General features: G+C 38.7%; 1 protein-coding gene across 5 annotated transcripts in view; it reads left to right on the forward strand.

Annotated features, from left to right (window-relative positions):
• NCOR1 (nuclear receptor corepressor 1) overlaps nucleotides 1-22,036 on the forward strand; it is a 57,789-nt gene that overhangs the window by 2,610 nt on the left and 33,143 nt on the right. For 4 of the 5 annotated variants that reach the window (XM_053456992.1, XM_053456995.1, XM_053456996.1 and 1 more), the window contains exons 2-15: nucleotides 4,953-5,133; nucleotides 6,390-6,487; nucleotides 8,722-8,914; nucleotides 9,588-9,767; nucleotides 10,711-10,824; nucleotides 12,179-12,235; nucleotides 12,791-12,843; nucleotides 13,205-13,271; nucleotides 14,860-15,032; nucleotides 15,626-15,716; nucleotides 16,827-17,005; nucleotides 18,117-18,171; nucleotides 18,757-18,858; nucleotides 21,836-21,966. In XM_053456992.1, coding sequence (XP_053312967.1) covers nucleotides 5,029-5,133; nucleotides 6,390-6,487; nucleotides 8,722-8,914; nucleotides 9,588-9,767; nucleotides 10,711-10,824; nucleotides 12,179-12,235; nucleotides 12,791-12,843; nucleotides 13,205-13,271; nucleotides 14,860-15,032; nucleotides 15,626-15,716; nucleotides 16,827-17,005; nucleotides 18,117-18,171; nucleotides 18,757-18,858; nucleotides 21,836-21,966 — 1,598 coding nt within the window. In that variant the 5' untranslated portion in view covers nucleotides 4,953-5,028. The remainder of the gene's footprint in view (nucleotides 1-4,952; nucleotides 5,134-6,389; nucleotides 6,488-8,721; nucleotides 8,915-9,587; nucleotides 9,768-10,710; nucleotides 10,825-12,178; nucleotides 12,236-12,790; nucleotides 12,844-13,204; nucleotides 13,272-14,859; nucleotides 15,033-15,625; nucleotides 15,717-16,826; nucleotides 17,006-18,116; nucleotides 18,172-18,756; nucleotides 18,859-21,835; nucleotides 21,967-22,036) is intronic. The other variant, XM_053456994.1, reaches the window with a different exon arrangement.

Here is a 22,036-nt window from a genome sequence, read left to right on the forward strand (position 1 = left end):
AGGGATCCCAGTGTTGTGGTTTGTCTTTTGACTGATCTGTGTTGCTTGATACAAAGATGGCAAATTTATTTTGTGTTATGAATCGGCCGGTAGTGCAGGATTTTTAATCTTTTGATACGGTACTTGAACACCTCAATGTTTCAAACATGTTCTCTAGTTTGTGATTAATCTATGTATATCTTCCAATTTTAGTTACTTGTTGCCATATACTTATATGCGTGAATATGCGCTGGTGAACAAATCTTTGGGAGTCGGGTGGCCATGGCTCCTAGTTCTATTTTTTTTTTTTTTTTATGGTTTGGTTGCTAACATTTTGTGTCTTTTGTCTTTTATCTTGAGCTCATTGGACATTTTTTTTTCTAGTTCCTGGATTAGTTTTTTGCCTCTTAACTTTTCAATAGTTATCCTGCCCTGTATGTATAGATCAAAGGATTTCATACGTGTTTAAGTATCACACATATTCTACGTACTATAATCTGTGTTCATGTTATAAAAAGAGACAAATTGAGAGGCTACAATCCCAATATCATTTCAAATAATAAATCAAAGCGTAGCTGGGTGCTGTAGCGCCAAAAGGACCTCGTCCAGGTTCCAAACCAGCATCACACGAGGACGTCCATGAATGTATAAAATTATTTTATTAAATGTCCGTGGACTATAAAATCAAGGAGGGCCACAGAACAGAAACATGAACAAAAAGGCTTGACGCGTTTCGCACAAACTGTGCTTAGTCATAAGCAGCTACCTTCTTCACTATATAGGCAGTTATGGCCGCATCCCTCCTTACCTCTTGTTAGTCATATGTTTGTTATTTACAACTTATGTCACGTTTACCTATTGTACAGCGATGGAAAATATATACAGTAAATAATAATCCTATGAGCAGATGGATGGCTACTGTTCGCATTTCATGAACCAAATTTACAAATGCTGGTCGTGGTACAGACCAGATTATTGAATACAGGGCATTAAATACCTCGTTTTAAGATTGTTCCATTTTTGTTCCATCAAACCTATTCTCCAGTGAGTCTGGCTGTTCACCACGCCAAGTTCTATAGGCCTGTTTACTCTGATCAGATAATGACTAAAATTGGTACTGGGCCGATAATATGAGACTCGACAAATAAAAATTAAGCTTAATGGGTCATTGGAGAAACATGATTGCTGGGGAGGAATTTGGGTGCTGATGCTGCCCGTCTCGGCGAGTGGGCAGTGCCATGCTTAAATTAGAGCATTCTCCGCACATAATCCGTGCAAATAACAACAGGAACCCATTGATGTTGAGAGAAAAAGCTGTTTCATTGTAAGCGCAGGAAAGCATAGCAAGGAGAAATGTAGTTATATAATACGTGGCTCATTATGTTGTGATAAGTGGACACTGGCATAAGAACCACCGTTGAATTCATCGCCAATTCATGACGACGCAAAACAGATACGGATTAACGAGTCGGTAAACTGTTTTTCTATTAAAGCATATTAAAAGTATTTAATTGTTCTTAAATTTCAGATGCTCAGATTGAAACTTAGCTGTGAGAGATCCTTCGTTGTTCATTATTGATAGAGAAAATGTTGCATGTCCTTGCCTATATGATCCGTGTAATACATTTTGTGAGGTTATCCCCTGACCATAGGGACGTTGATACAAGCAGGAATGGCAAACTTATTTTTCAGAGAACCGCAACCGCATCAGGATATTTGAGTCCCAACCAGGATATTCAGTCGGCTCAATGAAAATGGTTCAAGTTGGTTGAGTACAGTTATACAGACATCCGGGTTTATTTGTAGTCCTCAAGGCCCAGCGTTTTTATTGAATTCATTTCAAACTATCAATTGGATGACTGAAGCTTCGCCTTTTTAAATGTTGTTTTTAAATTGTTTCGCATTGCATCCTATAACTACAAAGCCAGATACGTTTTTGATTCTTATAGTACGAGGACTATTTCAATATCTTTCTAAAGCCTACGATTGCAAAATGTGTCACTTAACAGCTGTAAGGGGTGCTGGATATTAGGGTTACATGGACGAAAAGAAACAATTATGTCTAGAAACAATTATCTAGAGCAGCAAATAAATTGTGCTGTCTGTCGATATCTGGACCACCACATGACTAGTAGCCGGGCCAGCTAAATGCCAGGTACAATGCAGACAACAAGGGTCCTAAAGCTCAACTGCTGGCTCTTTATGCTACCTCCCTGAGCGTATACTCTGTCAGCCTCTAAATGTTGTTGATGGCTACCATCCTAGATTAGACGCATAATATGTATGTGGCCTCCATGCAATCAGATTTGCTCCATCAGACTTTCCCCAGCTATAGCTTAACACAGCCATTACAACTGTGGTATTTTACTATAGCGTGCTTTTTGGATGTCATGTAAAAATTCTGTTAAGTTTCTTATTTTTGTAAGTTGCTACAGGTGCAAATATTTAAGGGCTAGCTGTCTTAATCCAACAATCTTTTCTCCTTACCCGGCATAGGAAGTGACGTGAAACCTCCACTCTCATTAAGTGTTCTGTTTACATGGAGATGCTTGGAACCGTTACAATCTGTTTTCTGGGCTGGGAGAAATATTTATTTTCTGCAAGGACTTGGCTTTTACATGGTCGGTCCCACGTCATTTTTCTCTTTTTGCTGGTACCGTATTATAAACTGCCTGTCATAGTGACGCATACGTATCATTTTAGAAAATAATTTATTTTTGTTGGGGGGTCCGTCATTAAATTGCACTCTTTGTTAAAGAGATATACCCTGGCAGATCTGTCATCCTTTTTATCTGATTTGATTACCATAAAGTTTTTGTAAGATGATTTGTCAGCTTCTATGGCAAACCTTATCATTGCCTGCTTTTGTGTTGTGTGACAAGTGGGACAGTCTGCTGCACCAAACAACCTCGCCAACAATGTGCGCAAATTAAAGTGCTTTAATATGCATTATTTACATGTTCAAAACCAAAAAGTCACTTACTGCCTGAAAATGCTTTAAATATGCCTTTTAGTAAATCTAATGCTTACGATGGGATTTCACAGCCCCTGACTGTCCCACTGGGGAAGAATACATATTAAAGTGTCCCTTTAAATTTAAATATGGGCATTCTGCAGAACCCCCTATATGCAACACCCCTTTACTAAGATCACTGAAACACAACAGTCGCCAAAAAGTATCAATTCCCAGGTGATAAGATGATTACGGTTATTGAAATCTGGCACACTGCTAAAGCCTGAGGTTACAACAGTAACAATGAAACAATTAAAAGGAGTAACTTGGGCTCTGCATAAGGAGCGCAATGTGTGAGATGACCTGCTTGCCCATATCTATCGATCGATCTATCTATCTATCGAGTGTTTTTTTTCCACATCTAATAAATAAATGGATTCGGCTTTTCTCCACTAGGATTTCATGTTTCCGCTGAAGGTATGATGATTGCTGCTATGTAGAAAAAATGGCAAAATAAGTCATTGACATAATCGCGTTTCTGCACACTACCCTTGGATAATATCTGCAAGAGTCTTAAAGTGATAGCGAAGTACTCATCGTTTACATTCTACCTCCAAGACGTGGTTGTCATGTTTTCTCAGACATTGTGTATATATATACATTGGTACCTCCACCCTGGATGAATTCCTTTTATAATTGTACTATGGGGAATAAATAATGAAAGGTGGTCAAATCCCAAAGAATAGAGTTTCTGCTTACGGATGCCAATATGAAATGCCAATGATTGAGGGTCTACTGAAATATAAATCTATATATTATCCAGCATGTGTATTCAAATGTAAGAGTCAAACATGGCTCCTTAGGTTTGGTTGACAAAGGGTACAGTTTATTGCCCCTGATCCCCTCCCTTATAGACGCGAATATATTTAAGTCCTGTTTTAGAAAATGTAAAGCGACAGTGCAGCTATTATGTACATTAAAGTAAATGATTACTGGTGTATTTATGTAAAGTGATGGTTGTGAGAGTTACGGTAGGCATTTCATGGTTACTTGGATATTATCATTGGTGGAGCATCTACTGGAGTTGAACAGAAGTGGGGTCCTTGTTGTAGTTGTTGGAGTCTCCCCAGGCTATTTTTCTGCTTGTGTGTTTAGGTAGACTTGATGAATGATGTGATGTGTTGGCTGCTTGTAAAAGTTCCTTGTTCCGGGCTTTCATTGTATTATTGTTACAATTGTCACTGTAGTTCATTGCTAAAGGCATCAATATAGTAATTGAAGATTGATGTTTAAAATATCTGAATATACTTTTTGTGTGCAAGTTATCAGATAAAAGTGAAACTGTCAGAAATAATTTTTTGAACTATTTCAAAGGTTCCTTCTGTATTTTATTGATGAAGAATTTCTGAAATGCAAACCCACAAATCTGACACTTCTGTCCTTTTGAGCAGCTATGAACCATGTATCGAGCTGGTACTCTAAGGGTTAAACGCACAAAGTACTTTAGTATGCGTTCTCGGGTGAGAACACTGCCTGGGACATTAATAAAACGCTAAATGTCGTTTTTTTGGTTTTTTTTTTTTACTAAACTGTGAGGGTTATTTATTTTATTTAAATTGGTGATGATCCCTTTTTTTGTTTTTGTATCTGCTATTGGAATCCTGATTAAAGCATTTAGGTACCTAACATATCCACACTGATGTGTTGCTTTAATGCACTTTAAATAGGTTTGGTGGCAGTCACTTATTTGAACTGCTCTGTATAACGACAATAACTGTAAACTATCCATCGAGGTGCTGCAAGCTCTTCTGCCAAACATCCTGCTATGTTAACGTACTGTGAGAGATATTTGAATATCGTAGTAAAAGTTTGTACCGTTTGTCTTGACGGGGAAGAGCCGCTTGCGCTTTGGCATCACTCGCTGTATTTCGTATGCACTGTTTATCTTGCTTTCCCGTGTTGTGATGATTGTCTTTCACATTAGTAATCTTTTGTTTTCTTCCACTCTGTTACCATCTAGGTGGCTTCTTTAAAGAAAAAAAAATGACTGTTCTCTGGGTTTGACGTCACTGTACAGTGAGGAGTCTTCGCTCATAATGTCCAGTTCGGGGTATCCTAATCAAGGTGCTTTCAGCACGGAGCAGAGTCGCTACTCGTCTCATCCGGTGCAATACAGCTTCTCCAGCGGCCGGCACCAGCAGGTAGGAGACCCCCCCCGGATTCATCCAATAATGCATACAAGGGCCTTTGACCTTTAATAATAGCTGCTCACGTTATTGTTTGCAGCTCTGACGTCTTTGAAAGTGTGTTACTCAGAAAATCACAAGAAATAAAGCAAAACTTGCACGAAACGCTCTATGTGAGGATTGCTGAGGCTCACTTTGTGTTCTCTGTGAGCCTTATTTAAGCAGACTGCATATGTACGCCCAGGACGAGATATTGGCAGAAAAGTTTTAGTAATAATGGTAATACTCGAGAAAAGAGAGAAACAAGCAGGTTTATATAGGTGTAGAAATTAATACTCTGCAGTACTTTGTGTTAAACAGCACCCTTCACTTCTATATAAATATGATTGCTTGTGGGAAGCTTCATGAGCATACGTTTTAAATGCTTGCTTTTATTCCCTTATAGAAGGGCACACACTCCTCTAAACAAGTTAGTTGACTTATATAACCTAGTAATTTCTGGTGTGCCACTCTCCCGACTTATGTATGGTATTGTTATTGTCCTATGGTTATAATATATATATTTGTAAAAGTGTTACATTAATGGTAACTTTAGCATTTATTGCTATGTTTCACCCAGGTATTCACTTACCCATTACGTCTGCTCTTTGAGAAACTACTTCTTATGACCCTTTTGACACATGATCTACCATAATCATATATGTTTGTGTTGCGAATGGCATTAAAAGTCCTTTCAGAAGCCATGTAGTACAGCAAAAGTAGCACTATATGCGCCTTTGTTACTTTGCATATGGTGCATCTGATGTTGGCTTATTGTCTGAAGTCCTGCCAGGAAAGGCAACCTACGACCATAGCAAACATTAGATTTACTCCTTGTGCCTATAAACCAAACTGGTAAAACCGCAACTAAGAGACAACCAGGAAACATTCCTGCTCTTCTGCTTCAAAAATCTACTTGGTACACACTGCTAGGTACCGTATTGACAGCACATATATGTTACATACGAAAAACACAAAGCCTGTGGAGCCATTAAGAGGAACATCCATTGGACCCCTGAAGATTGTATCAAGAACTCACGGACAGAAGCTGGGCTCTCGTCACCCAATGCTGAATGATTAATCCCTCTAGCTAGAATTTGGATGAGGGACACGCTTGATTTGGTGCTATTAAAATATTGCTTGTAGGAAGTGACTGGTCATAATATGCCCTTATTTTTAATATTATTTTATGCACTTACCACTTCTAAACACACTTTTTTTTTTTTTTGTAGGAGTTTTCTATTCCTGAATATCGGTCGTCTCACTTGGAGTCATCTCAGCTCAGAAGACGGCCTTCTTTGTTATCAGAATTTCACCCTGGTTCAGACAGGTACTTTGTTAATGGGCTTTTAATGTGTGCCTTTTGGGGACCTTGAATACGGTACTTTCACTTTATAAATACATGTGCTTTCCATTTCTATTGGATAGTATAAAAATATACAGACACACAGTCCCATTATACGGTGTAGTGACCAATAAGCTTCTGAGGAATCGGATCAAGATGTGGCAATCCAATTGTTACAAAGTTGGTACATGAGGTTCTCTTTAATAATCTTTCTACACAGCAGTGACAAGAATGGCGCATTAATCATATGTATTCTTTACTGAATAGTTTAGAATACTTAAATGACTGTGGATTTGTAAACTTTAATAAATTGTAATATTTTCAAGCATTTTTGTTGGAAAGAAATGAGTTGTAATTTATCCAGTTAAGCTGTATATATGATAACTTGAAAGTTTTCTTATTGTAATCATAATGGTTGGTTAGAAATATGAGGTTTGCAGGATTTATGATTTTAGGGGGTTGCAGAAGATAGGGCTACCATTTGGATAAGTGTGTTTTAGTGAGACGCCAGTTAACTGGATGCAGAAAATGCAGTGGACATATACACGTTAACATTTCTGTTTGAGAACGGGTTTACAGGTGATCTGTAATTTGATGTTTTATATACCCGTACAAGTTTACAGTTCATCAATGGCTGAGACTTTTGAGCCCCTGATTTTATGATGCGATTTGGATTTTGACCAATATGTTGGTATATAATGACATAATCACATAGCATCTGAATGATAAGGTTTGCAGGAGAGTCTCACTGATATCGAAAATGTTTTCTTATATTGAAGTGTATCACTTTTCTCTTTATTACACCCCCTTAATTTTTAATGCTTTGTTTTGTTTACTTGCTGTGTGTTAATAGAATAAAACATTTAACAATCCAGACAACAAAACTTCACAGTAGATGTGCCTTCTATGTGAAAGAATGAGCAAGAAGTAATTTTCAAACAGTGCAAGTATGGGGATTATGTGTAAATAGCATTTGTGGTGCAAAATGATAAATATGGCACAGTCCAGGTGGCAACCAGTTGAACGCTCCAGTGGGTCACTCGCTTCCACCGCTTTTATCAGAACTGCTGTTTATTCCTAACTTCCATGCAAATGGCACTGCTTCATCAAACTGCTCTCTGTCTAGTACTACTAGTTTATTTTTGTTTCAAATGTAGAAAATGGGTCCATAAACCAAAAATTGATAAAACACGTTTGTATTACCAACTAGAATTGGAAACTGGGAACTGCAGCCTTGATGAGCAACCTGGGTGAAGAAAAGCATATTTCCTTAGCGATGGGAAGCCTTTCCCTGCTTCATGCGTTAAATGTATTTCCCCTTTAAATTAAAGGTGGACCCCACTAAATGTTTTTATAACGAAAGAAATGACATTTTTAAAAGAAATCTCCAAGTTTCTTTCCGCTCTTATCATAAGCCATTTTGAAGTAGCTTGAAACCTTTTATTTGTAATCTGGGGAAATGGTAGCGGCCTGCTTCAATTAAAATACCGTAGTCATTGTTTTTAGTATCATATGATCTGTGACAGTTAAGATAAATTGTCTTATTTTTCTTATGTCAAATAGCAGCCTTTGGTTCCCCGCGCTCCGAGACAGACCTGTGAAACCACATAGGGATGTTAGTCTGCTCCATCAAATTGCTGGCTGGGCAAAATTGGCTTCCTTGTCTAAGAAAAGTGACAACCTCTTGGCTGAAAGCTAGGCATAAGTGCTTGTGTTATTATACGTATAACATTGTTTCCATGAATTGCCTTTTGGACACAAACTAAGTAAATATTAGCTTTTAAATGCTCTCATGAGGCAGCCTGATTTTTGACAGCTTTGGCTTTGACCAAAAGTAAAACATTATTTTCTTAAGCAGAGCTGGACAAAGCCAATGAACTAGAGAGACATGACGCCCAACGTTCTCGAGTTTTCTCTGCTCTTAAGATAAGCAGTGTGTTGAATCTTAATTTGCATTTTGTCGGTCAGCTAAGTGTTGCCTTTAAAAGCCAGGGTTGTGCTAAACAAACTTGTGAGAAAACATAAACATGACAATTTATGGATGGGAAAATCCCTTAAAGGGCAGAGTTAAACATGGATCGCTTGTACACAGACAGACCCAAAGATCTGTGGAACCGAAAGATATGTCTGCATAAAGTTGTAAACAGAATGCTTATGTAAAAATAGTTTGCTTAGCATAATTTGTTCTTCAAAATGCACATGTTACGTTTCTTTTACAGGCCTCAAGACAGGAGGACGGGATATGAGCAACAATACCATTCCCTCCAGCAGAATGACCATGAGGGGCTGGAGTCCAAGCGGCCGCGGCTAGATCCGATTACTGAGTCCCACTATAGAGTTAATGCTGCTACTGTGATGCCCTTGGTACCCACCATCCAAGAGGGTCTTCGGTCACAGGGGGATGTGAAAAAGGTACAGGGAGTATGATCAATGTCGATAACCATAAAGAAAGACATAATTTGACTTGACCATACCTGCAATGTATGTAATAGTGTCTAAAAGAAAGACTAAAGGGCTTCAGAAAGTATGAGTTTATTTCTGCAGTGGTGAAATGGCAGAATAATATCCTCCAGGTCAGAGGCTTAGATGCAAGGCTTGGTATTAATCCACTGGGGGGCAAGGTGAATAAGTCTGTATAGTCTGAAAGGTTCATAAAAAAAAAAATGATCATGGCAGAAATTTTGAAACCAGTTACTGTATTATATATCGAAGAACAGTGAGTGATGTAACCCGGAAGAATAAGGAGGCTTGTGGTTAACTGTTTGAAATGCTGCAGACAGACAGTGTAAGATATGATCCATGTCGTAAAATCTGAGTTTTGATACCTTTATGCACATACGGTAGCAATAATTTGTATTGTCCACTCCTGAAATCCACAGGAAACTAGTTTTTAGTCTAAAGTATATTGCTAACTGTAGACTGCCCTAGTCCTGGAATATGAGATTTCAAATGGCATGGAATAGTTTTTCTAGACTGGTTTCAAGGGAGATCTCCCATCTCATCTAGGCCTCGTTTATTTGCAAATTTTAATGGTCCAACATTGTTTTGTTTGGTGTAATCAGTGGTCTCTTATTTATGCTTTAAGGAACAGGGTTTATCCAGCAAGCATGAGGTATCCACCTCCCCCATGTCTGGGCAGCCTGGGGACGACCAGGATGGCTCTCCTTCAAAACTTTCAAAGGAAGAATTGATTCAAAGCATGGACCGCGTGGATCGAGAGATCGCAAAGGTGGAACAGCAGATCTTGAAGCTGAAGAAAAAGCAGGTACTACCAGTTTTGCGATGGATAATCACTTTGATATATCATCACAAAACAATATGTTACAAACTGCAGAAATAGAGACTTAAAAGCCCCATGATGTATATTGTCACACAAATTGCATTCTCTGGAAATACGCTGTGTGTTTGGGCATATATGTGGGGATATGTATGTGCGCATTTTAATGTATATGCTCTCTGTGTAAATAGTAAAACCAGCTCATATGTTTGGTGTGGGTTACCATGAGAGCTCCCTGGTGAACATGCTTACATGTGTGTCCGTATATAAAATGTGAAGCATTGCGAAAGCACAAATGCTGTATTAAACATGGCTTCCGTCCCTGACATAGCAGACTTCCAGGTATATATGTCTCCAGCGTTTCCCTGCTTTACCTTCCGGGTGTCTCATCTCGAATTCAGTTCACCCACCGAGTGTCCCCTTGTTCTGCGTTGAGACTGGGCTGATCATGTGGTAGAAGGGGATGAATTGTAGACAAATGGTTTAGTTTTTCTTTTTATATACAGTATGCCTTGATTTAAAAAAAAAAAAAAAAAAAAAGAAAGTAAGCGATGATCCTTTTAGCCCAATGAAGACATCACTTAATTGCTAAAAAAAAAAAAAAAAAAAAAGCCAAAAAAAAACTTTTCCGACTATTGTTTTTTAGTCTATTTAGGCGATGTAGACTATTTTTATTCTCGATCCTGATATCTAATTACATAATGTGTAGATTGGCTTTTAAATACCGTGATCTTTTTTGCATAGGCTACGCTCACTGAGCATTAGTATCGTCAGGTGTCTTTTGTAAAATGCAAATATTTTATCAGGACACATGCACAGAGATACTGGTGTCACAATCCAATCCTTGCTTTGTGTTCTCCGCCGGACTCATAGCGATTGGTTTACGATACGTGATGCACTAAGATTTTTTTACCCCTTCTGTGTAACTTAGCAACAGCTTGAAGAAGAAGCAGCCAAACCTCCGGAGCCCGAGAAGCCCGTCTCCCCTCCACCTGTGGAGCAGAAGCATCGCAGCATCGTCCAAATCATCTATGATGAAAACCGGGTAAGTTGGCTGGATTTTTAATTGTGTTTGCTGTCTAGTAAATCTTGGCTTTGTTATCGTTTTTATAACTGCTTAGTCTCTGTACTTGAATTAGATCATTGCACAGTCTAATCAAATGGTACTTTAGTGGTAACATCAATGCTACACGATGCTTGAATAATTGTAATGTAAGATACTATTAGATCAGGTTTAGTTATGTGAGTAAAGTGCCCCCCCCACTGTCACAATTAGTGTTTGGTGGATATAGAGTGTATGTTTTCCATCTGTGGCAGTAGATCCTATATCTTTTTTAGAAGAGAAGTATGAAAGATTTGAATGTGTGATCAGTACATTAATATTGGGGGAAATAACAGGCTCTTGATGACGGCTGTGGCAAAAGCTATCAAGGGAGTGTGGCACACAGATGGTTAAAATGTTACTGATAATGTGCAGATGCTTATGTAGCTATGCAATACCGTTCCCAAGATGGAAAACATCATCAGATATTTTTAGTAATCAAGCAGCTATTTCGGGGACCTATACAATTGTTTGTATGGAAAGGCATTAGTAGGTTTTGTAGCACAGAACTTGCGTTGTTGTTGTTATTTGTGTGTTTGTGGCTATTTGCTTGCAGATCACTGATCTTTCAGCTGCAGATCTTGAAAGTCTTAGTTGTGGCCAAAGCTAAAGATTAGCAAACTGCAATGATCAGCATCTTTAGTGAACATTCTTTTCTTTAAAAACAAAGAAACTTTTAAAAAGTTTCCTGTTGGAGTTTAAGTATTTTTCTTTCATCATTTGATATGATATATATATATAATATATATATTCATCTGCTCAGGGCTCCTTATGGGAAATGGAAGCTGTCCAGTCAGATTTTTGGACAGTCAGTCACAGTTATATATCTTGAGTCATTGACAACCTGAACATTTGAATCGCTACCTGGGTTACAGAAAAGGCATTGATGTGCATTAGAATGGCAACCTAGCCAGTCAATCTAACATGAATCTTTCCAGCTACTAGTCCACTAGGCTGTTACAATCATTAGTGGCTTTCCTCGGCGACACTCAATCTAGATATCCTAACAAGATATAAATCCACTTTGAGTTGTACCTCTTGAGAGATGCATATTCAATGGTTGATGTAAATGCAGCATAATTTGTATCTAGTTGTATGGCCGTGATGTAAATGGCAAATAATGTCCCAGACATGTTTGACTGAATGCTCATAATTAGTGTGATGTCATGGCCTCTTACTGTTCTACCAGCACAGATATTAGTCAAGATGACTATATGACTTTTATTTTCACCTAACGCTGATGTCGCAGCTTGATTCCTTCAATATAACCGGATATATCTATCTTTCTTTCCTCCAGAAAAAAGCAGAAGAAGCCCATAAGATCCTGGAGGGCTTAGGTCCTAAAGTAGAGCTAGTAAGTAGTCAAAAGTTCTTAACTACCAAGAGTCTTACATTAAATCAAGAAAGCAATTACATGTTGCAGAAGAGCAGAAACGGCCTATGAGACCCCTCACATGTAAAATCTTTTTTTGAAGGGTCATTCTGCAGACATGTATTTGCCCTTTTCTATACCTCCCTCAGCTAATTTGGCTTAATAGATCACCCTGAGGTTCTCGCCTCCAGCTCTGTTGAAAACTTTGTGCGGGGGTCTGATTAATTTTCAATGGGAACACTTTCCTGCCAATCACTGACAGCTTCATGCATGGAGGGAGAACTCAGCTTTTGGACCGCTATCATAACCTTTTGCAGTTTTTCTACTGAAAACTCTTTGTATTTAGTTTACTTTTAGCAGTTTAGCACTTTCTGTGCCCTGATGAGATAATGACACACATTTGCCTTGTATATGAGGGTCTGCACTGTTAGGGATTTTTTGTTAGTTTTCCTTATTTGTATTTTGGATTGTATCAGATTTTCCACAATGCTGTTTAAAGCAAAGTTGAATTTTTTGGTTTTGGTCGTATTTTTGCAGCCACTTTATAACCAGCCCTCGGACACAAAGATTTATCATGAGAACATCAAAACGTAAGTATGCTTCCACCCGGCATTATAACCGGCCCACAAAAAGACGTGGTTTTATATTGAGAATCACGCAGCTCAAGCTGTTCTGTTGCCCTTACGGCATGTGTATAGCGAGATAATGCCAGCCCTGGATGCCAGATTATCAATTACATAGCAAGGTTTTTCTTAGTGTTAGATTTTCGAAAGTGTAATTTAGAATTGGCCCTTAAATCCACCTTGTCCTCTCTTTATTGCTTAATGCATATTCCTGTGTATTTTAAGCATCACTTCTGATGGGGCGCTATTCCATTGATCCACTGCTCTCTTGGTACGAAAAAACAAAATGCTTTTAATGTAAATAACAAACAATTTTTGTTTTTAACAGAAATCAGGTGATGAGGAAGAAACTTATTTTGTTTTTCAAGAGAAGAAATCATGCAAGAAAACAAAGAGTAAGTATTTTGAGATGATTGCATTACCATATTTGCTCGATTATAAGAGAAGGTTTTTTTCCCCGGCGAGGGAACCCCCTGCTGCTAAGCGCACCTCCTTCAGGCTGCAGCGGAAGTTGCCTACGCAAATCGCGTAGGCATCTACACGCTGCCCCGGCTACACACCAGGAGTCAGGAGCACCGGTAAATTTTTATTTGGGGGAGGGCTGTTAAATGGGGAGCATAAGGCATTTCTGTAGGCAGAGTGCTCTATGATATGCCTTTTAACCCCCTTAATGCCACTCTGCCTCCAGAAATGCCTTTTAACCCTCTATATGACACTTTGCCTTCTGAAATGCCTTATAGTAACATAGTAACATAGTAACATAGTTCATAAGGTTGAAAAAAGACCAAAGTCCATCAAGTTCAACCTATATACATATTGTGTCCCTACCGTGTTGATCCAGAGGAAGGCAAAAAACCCTTATGAAGCAGATGCCAATTGCCCCATACCAGGGGGAAAATTCCTTCCCGACTCCAAATATGGCAATCAGAATAAATCCCTGGATCAACGTTCTGTCCCTATTAATCTACTATCCATAACTTGTAATATTATTGCTTTCAAGAAACACGTCCAGGCTCCTTTTAAACTCTTTTATTGAGTTTACCATTACCACTTCCTCTGGCAGAGAGTTCCATAGTCTCACCGCTCTTACTGTAAAGAACCCCCGTCTGTGCTGGTGTAGAAACCTTCTTTCCTCCAGCCGTAGAGGATGTCCCCTTGTTATAGATACCGTCCTGGGTATAAATAGGTCCTGGGAGTGATCTCTGTACTGCCCCCTTATATATTTATACATAGTTATTAAGTCCCCCCTAAGCCGTCTTTTTTCCAAACTAAAAACTAAACTTATACCTCCCTAAATGCCACTCTGCCCCATAATATGCCTTTTAACCCCCTAAATGCCAGAGTGGCATATAGGGGTATAAGGCATGTCATGGGGCACAGTGGCACATAGAGGGTTCAAAGGCATATCATGGGGCACAGTGGCATTTAGAGGGTTAAAAGGCATATCATGGGGCACAGTGGCATATAGGGGGTTTAAGGCATTTATGAGGCAGAGTGGCAAGCCTGGGGGCAGATGTGCGTAACTGGTGGGCAGGTTGGAAAATAAAAGGAATTAAAACCAAAATATTTTTCTCAATCATAGCTTTTATTAAAAAAAAAATAGTTTACGCGAATTAACATTTACTGGTAACTTTTTTCCCTATAGGGTCGTCTTATGTTCAGGCTTTTCCTTTTTTTTCCCTAAATTAATATTCAGATTTTTGGAGTCGTCTTATAATCGAGCAAATACGGTATATCATCCCACATTGGTTGTTTTATTGTAACCAAGACCAGCTTGTCTCCTGTGTTGGTTTAGTACTTCTTCTTTATATCAATTAATGTCAGCTTTCCAGCCTTGTCGCTGATGTCACGCATATGCTAACCATTCCTCTCCTGTAACCGCTCAAAAGAAGGAATACGTTTTATGCCAAGAGTGTGGCTATGTGTGTGTGTGTGTGTATGTATATAATATATATTTTTTTTTTCTTAAACTGTTGCTTCCAGGAACAAAACATTTGTCAGCGTTACGATCAGCTGATGGAGGCCTGGGAGAAAAAGGTGGACCGTATAGAAAATAACCCTCGACGGAAAGCGAAGGAGAGCAAAACCAGAGAGTATTATGAAAAGCAGTTTCCTGAAATCCGGAAGCAGCGAGAGCAGCAGGAACGGTTTCAGAGGTAACACGTTGCACTCTCCTGTATAACCCCAATAACTGGGTCAGTTTTCATGCGGTAAAATGCTACTACCCTGGCCCTTAAAGGTTGTAAAGTTTTCTTAGATTATTATTGGTTTATTTATGAAACACCATGGTCTTTAGCTCTTTGCAATGGGCACAACTGTTGACCTTAAAGCTATACATAATAAACAGTGCTGGTGGCTGTCTGCCCATGCAAGTATACTTAGGAAGCTCAAAATGTAAATGTGCTTGAGCAGGGTCCTCCACTACAGATATGTTACATTCTACTTTTAGTCCTGTCTACCTGTTGTACAGCACTACGCAATATGGTGGTGCTATATAAAACAATAAGAAGTAATGTGAAATATATGGGTTATTTAGTGGGCAAGCAAAGAGCTGTGATAGGAACTTAATAAGCCCTCACTTGTTAGCACCTTTAAATATTAAAGCTTGCTGTACTTGGGAGCTATAACCAGGTTACTGTGTGAAGCCACAGATTGTCACTGTATTGGCTCATAGTTCACTTCAGTCTATTCTAACAAATAACCATCATCATTTAAACGATTTGTTTTTCCCCCAAAATATTTCATTTAGGGTTGGGCAAAGGGGAGCTGGGCTTTCTGCGACTATTGCAAGAAGTGAACATGAGATATCTGAAATTATTGATGGGCTGTCTGAGCAGGAGGTGAGGTCACTGTGCTATCTGTTTTGACTTTGATGGTATCGAAGGAAAGCCTTCAAAGCATGCCATTGCCTTTAGGCACTTGATACGCTCTGTACGTTTGCCAAGAGAGTCTTAAAAATAAACTATTTTCAGATTGTCTTTTATCTTTTCCCATACTATATCATAGTAATTCTAAATTCCAATTAGTTAGAAGAATATTCAAGTATTATAACTACATTAAATTTTAAATTGGCTATTTTCGGAAGGCTTAGTAACACATGCTCTGCTGGCTATCAAGAAGACGTAATCTTGTGCTTTGAAGAACTTGAATCAATGTCACATTTGCAACATGCGGCTACGTAGGGCAGTATCAGAGAACAAAATGCCTATCTTTTGCATTGTGCTCTCTTTCGTTATTGTTCAAGGAACAGAAAAATGCCTAAATGCTAAGGTATTGTCTTGTGACCCAAAATATACCTTAAATCTACCTACAGTTCAGCAGAGTTTTTGAACTAGGTATGTATTCCATTTCCGGGGGACTATTAACCACAAAAGACTATGGGTCTTGTCATGTGACCATCTTGGAGTGTAGGGAATCACAAAATAAAATGATTGACTATACATAAATAGTGCATAAACTTATTGTAATGTGTGTGTATGTATGTATATGTATGTGTATATATATATATATATATATACACATTTCCAATGCATTTGTTATAATTGTGTAAATGTATATTTATTGGAAACAGTAGCTTCACTTGGATTTATGCTGCTGCTAAAGAAATTAGCTAATTACGCCTTTATATAGTTTTAAGTACTTGTGATTTCTCTGGCGTATAATGGTAATAAAACATTGTTTATTCAGCATCCTTCCGCAGGTATGATTTATTTTTGGCGGCTAGAGAAAAAAGCTGCTTGATCTAAGAGCCGAAAACAACCTGATCTTTCTTTGATTTTTTACTATTAGTGAATAGACCAGTAGGTCTAATCAGTTGGCGTATTCAGTCATATTTTACATAATTTTATAAACTGCAGTGCACTATAGTCCAAGATAGCTGGTTGCTTTAGATCTTAAGAAAATGTGTTTGTCTGTTTAAATGTACATGTTTCTCAATGATTTTCTTACAGAACAATGAAAAGCAAATGCGCCAGCTCTCTGTCATACCACCCATGATGTTTGATGCTGAACAAAGAAGGGTGAAGTTTATTAATATGAATGGCTTGATGGAGGATCCCATGAAAGTGTACAAAAACAGACAATTTATGAATGTCTGGACTGACCACGAAAAGGAGATTTTTAAAGAGAAGTATGTATCTTTTAAGCATATACTTACTTTGATGGGTGAAAAACATCAGCTTGTGATTTTAAAGTGTCTTATAGTGATACAGTTTATAACATATGCTTTCATCACACTGGTGTAGAGGCAAAAATTAGACTAAGGGGGTTTAGAAATATTTCCTGTATTAATACATAACCTCCACAGTTTTCCTTTTTTTAGGTGGTAAAATCAGGCTTTTTACTGTTTAATTAATTTAGATGTAACTAATTCATACTATTAGGCTGTCTTGTATCTTTCCTTTAACTGTACAGTTACTCCTTGATCCTGGAGGTCACACGTATTGCCCACCTGGTGTGCTTCCAGAGGATGAAGGCCCCAAATCTATTTACAGGAATACAGCGTTAGGGTTTTTTTTTTTTTACATTAAACTGCGACATCGGGACTTATTTCGTTCTACCTGTAACTGCCATGCTGCAGCTCTTTGCGTCAGGAGCACTAATACACAATGTTCTCTATTTTCCAGTCTAAGAAGTGAACTGTTAAAGTATTTGTCAAGGTCCAATGTTTTGTTTGTTTGAGCTGCTGTGAGTAGAAGGTTCATTAAATGTGCATTAATGGGTACATTGCCGGTATTTTGTGCCTATGAGGATCATAGATTCATTCATTCATTCATTCATTCATACTTCCAGCTAAAGCTTTACCACTGTGACCTCTATTTCCAAATTACACCCTTGCCTTCTCTAGCGTTCTCTCTAGGTGGTATTTTTGTAGCTACTTTTGTTGTCTTTGTTCAAGTGCTTACGTTGTATTATTTGCAAGGTTTCCCATGGTGGCACATTATGTACATTCCTGCTGTTTCAACAGTGCCTAAAAGCTTTTACGCCACCAAACTGACTGAGAGAATGCTTAGGGGCAGGGGTCGTCTCTCTTTGCTATTGGTTTTTTTAATATGCAGATCTTGTATTTTCTACTTTTGCTGTTCCCATAGTTACACAAATGGTAGCAATACAATTATTTAGGGCTGGTAGTTCAAGTAGCAGTTCATTATTATATACACTTATTCCAAACCATCGGAATTTATGCAAGAACTCATGCATTTACTTAAGAAAGTGAAGCAACTTTTGTGTTTTCTCTGCAGATTTGTTCAACATCCAAAGAACTTTGGCCTAATTGCTTCCTATCTGGAAAGGAAGGTATGACTTTGTTTCCATATAACATTTGCATAGTGTATAGTTTTCTCTAACATGGTTGAAAAGTTACCACCTCAATAAGCTTGCTATGGTTCATGTCGAGTGTTGGCTTTGGGAAGGTGGTTCTCGGTAGTGATGAAGAAATTAAGGTTAGTTTTTATTTGCAAACAGTGGACATGCCACCTCATGACTCCACCGCAATATCAGGGAGAAACCTAGTTTAAGAGTCGCGCTGACTTTCTCATTAACGACACTGACCGCCATGGTGTATTTCATTCCAAACCATGTTTGTCTTTTCTGTTAAATCCTCCTAAATTCTGAGCAGAATGGGTAGGTAGAGACCATTTTATGCCCTTCATAATATACAGCATGAGAGAGAACCTGTAGCCACATACTAGTGCCCTATAGATGGGTGGAATAATCAGAAATGCTGACATTTTAGTCCTAATAGAAAATTCACCCCATTAAGTAGTTTTTTTTTAATATTTGGGGCTGCTTGCTGACATCTGTCCGAGCCTTTTATTTGGGTTCTCTAGGAGGAGTCCTCCCTTTGTTCTGTTACTTATTCTGTGGTTTTCTCAATTACAGTGTGTTGCGGACTGTGTCTTGTATTATTATTTGACTAAGAAAAATGAAAACTATAAAGCCCTTGTTCGAAGAAATTATGGCAAACGGAGAGGACGGAACCAGGTGAGTGCCGTGATTCAATTTTGTGTGTTAAAAGATGACATTCGTTTTCATGGCTCATTAGAGGTGCTGATCAACTTACACTAGTTAAAGCATTAGAAACGCCTTTCCTAGTAAGTTCCAAACCTTTTCCAGAAATAATTGTTCAATCAATTTTGCCTCGGCCATAATTTTTCCCAGGAATATTGTCGTATCAGGAAAAAAACAAGCACCAAAAAAACCAACCTTAAAGCGGAAGGGATTAGACCTTCCGATAAACCAAAAATGGCAGGTCTGCTTAGTATAGTAGAAAGTACAATTAATGTTTTATATGGGACAAGCAGCTTTAACTTGAAGCTGGGCTAATACGAAGTAGTGAACAAGATATTTGACCATTATTCCCATACTGTAAACACAGTTACTAGCTTGTAATTGATCTGAGTTAATCTGATTATTTTAAATCATTTGAAATTACTTTGTAATGTTTTTCCTTAACTGTGTTGGCTCTTTTGTCTTAATACGAATAAGCCTTATAACACAGCATTAACAATTTCTTCTACATCTATGCAAATATGTATATTAAATAAACATTTAAGGTAACTTCCGCTAAAACATAATTTAAATATAATGGGGGCTCTAAATAAGATCCCTCAAAGCTTGTTGCATTATGTCGGCAAGTCCAGTGAAAAGCCTGGCCTTGTGGGTTTGGTAGCAGGTGGCGCAGCCCAGTGATCCCACTGAACAGAAACTCTGCGCTGCTGTTGCAGCCAATCAAGCCAAGCACAGGAGGGATTACCTTGGGTAACCCCTGCGAGATTAGTATCTTGCATGTGAGATGGTCAACTCTTCTGTAGGCAGCTTAAGTGGCAGGATGACACAATTTCCTGGAATAAACATGCTGCCGGATCAAGTAACTTTTGTACCGAGGACAGCGATGCTTTTGCTGTTGTGCCCCCTGCTGCTTTTTGTTACTCTGCCCGAGCCAAAGCTTGACCCGCTGCATAGATGATAGAAGACGTTGTATGAACAGATGAGTGTGCAGGTATGTGCGCAGAGAGGACTTCTGTTTTCGGGGCTTATTTGTGCAGGTACTCCTCTTCTCGTGTAGATGAGCTCTGCATGCGTCTGATGAAGGGGCTGTTAGTGTTGCCTGTAGGACGGACAGTTCTGTATCGTGGTTGACTTAGTTTGTAATTGGATTTAGCACATTTCAGATCATGTGTGTTTGTAGCATCCAGATCAGCTCTACAGCCTGACATCCTGTTGACTTTAATATTTGCTTCAATCTAAATAGATCCTGCCATTTATGACTTGTTTGTGGCTGAAATATGTATTAACTTAAATCTGAGCTTTTTGCAAACCACCTCTAGCAGCAAATGCATGTAATCTAGAAATGTTCCTAATAAGAATGCGAGGAACACACACGGCATCTATCCGTGGTCGCTGGATATCCTCTACATATAAAAGTATTAAGGGCTGTTTTTAGCACGTCAGAGTTTCTAAAAGGGCAGCATCCTCCCCCAACCGCCAAGACTATTTATACGAGCGGGTTGGTGTGGTTTACAGTCGGGAGAGATTGCTTGGCAGAAATGTGCTTAGTGTGTGAGCCGTCCACGTGGTCTGTTGGATTGCTGGTTTGCCAAGTAACCTTTTAGGAAGCAATGAGTTGCATCACCGCACGCTGCGTTTAGGAGATCTGATTTCACTTTCCTGGCTTTCGGGTGCCATGTAAACTAAGTCACTTGAGTGTTTGGATTGTTTATGTGGATTTTGTTGTTGACTCTCCTTTCATATTCTCCAACCTCACTAGCTTTTTTTTTCCTTTCTTTCTCATGCCATCTGGAGTCGACATGCAGTATTTAATTTGGCATATCTCAAATGAGTCATGAGATAAACCCAGCACTACAGACCTTTTCCAGTTGATAAATACAGTAATACACGTCTTCTTCTTGCATATGACGCTTTGTTTAACTCTTTAGCAGCTTTGTATATTTCTGGATGCATCCAAGGTTTTGGTGTATTAAGGATTTCCACGTCCTTAATTACATGAGATAACCGCAGTCTGTTAAACTACAATTCCCATGATGCACAAGAGCAGTGTAGTCCAGTAATAAGTCGCTTTATGTACCACAGGCACATATACAAACTCTTGTACATGTGGTTTGTAAGAGGAATTTTAGTGTTTAAGTATACTAGTCATGGGTTAACTATTTACTTCCTATCAATAAGCTCACACTTCATTTGGCTTTTTGTCCGCGTCAGACTCCTTCCGCTCCACGATGAGCTGGAGAACCATTAGCATCTCCTGAAACTTGGATCACAAATGAACGTACCTGAAGCATGTGGCGGGGGCAGGACTAAATGAAAATGTAAAAAAAAATCATGTATGTCCCGGGCGTCGGACGAAACAAACTGCGCATCCCTGCGCTAAACCAATTATAGGCCGCACCCCCACTTTAAAGACTTAAAGTGGGGGGAAAAGTGCGTCCTATAATCGGGCAAATACGGTATATAAACCATCTTAACCTCCTTTTCTAAAAATCTGGCTAATTCCTTTTCGTTAACCTATTTGTACCCTGTTAGTTCATTGGTGGTGGTTGTTGTTGGTTCAGGCGGTTTTTGTGAAAGTGTGGTATGGAAGGGAGGGGACTGGAATTGATTGGATAATGCTTATTCTGCCACAGACGGCTGCTGATCTCGGCCTCTGTTAGGTGACTTTTTTTATCCTGAGCGATACCAATTACTGTCAACAAAAATCACAAATCAGCAAAAAGGTGCTCTTTAATGCTTTTCATGGGGAAAATGACTTAGGCCTGTACTCTATGGAGCAGAGTCTTATGTAGTAAGGGAGGAAAATGTTAAGTCACAACCGATAGTTTGTATTGTGTGTCTTTGTAATAGGTATATATGTACAATGAGTGGTAAGTGTAAGTATGCAATGTCTCACGTATATAAAAGATTTTCAGGATGGTTTTTTTTACGCTAAATTCTCTGTTTGCAGCAACAAATTACACGCCCTTCCCAAGAAGAAAAAGAAGTCGAAAAAGTCGAAGAGGAGAAGTCTGACAAAAATGAGAAGAAAGATGATGAACGGAGGGATGAGGATGAAAAAGAGGATAAAGAGGAGTTTAGGTGAGCGGTCACATTTTGAAATGTTTGCATTTACCCCACACTCATCAAGAGTGTCTTTAATCTGTTTGGG

The sequence above is a fragment of the Spea bombifrons genome, chromosome 2 (assembly GCF_027358695.1).
Source record: "Spea bombifrons isolate aSpeBom1 chromosome 2, aSpeBom1.2.pri, whole genome shotgun sequence".
Classification (NCBI taxonomy): Eukaryota; Metazoa; Chordata; class Amphibia; order Anura; family Pelobatidae; genus Spea; species Spea bombifrons.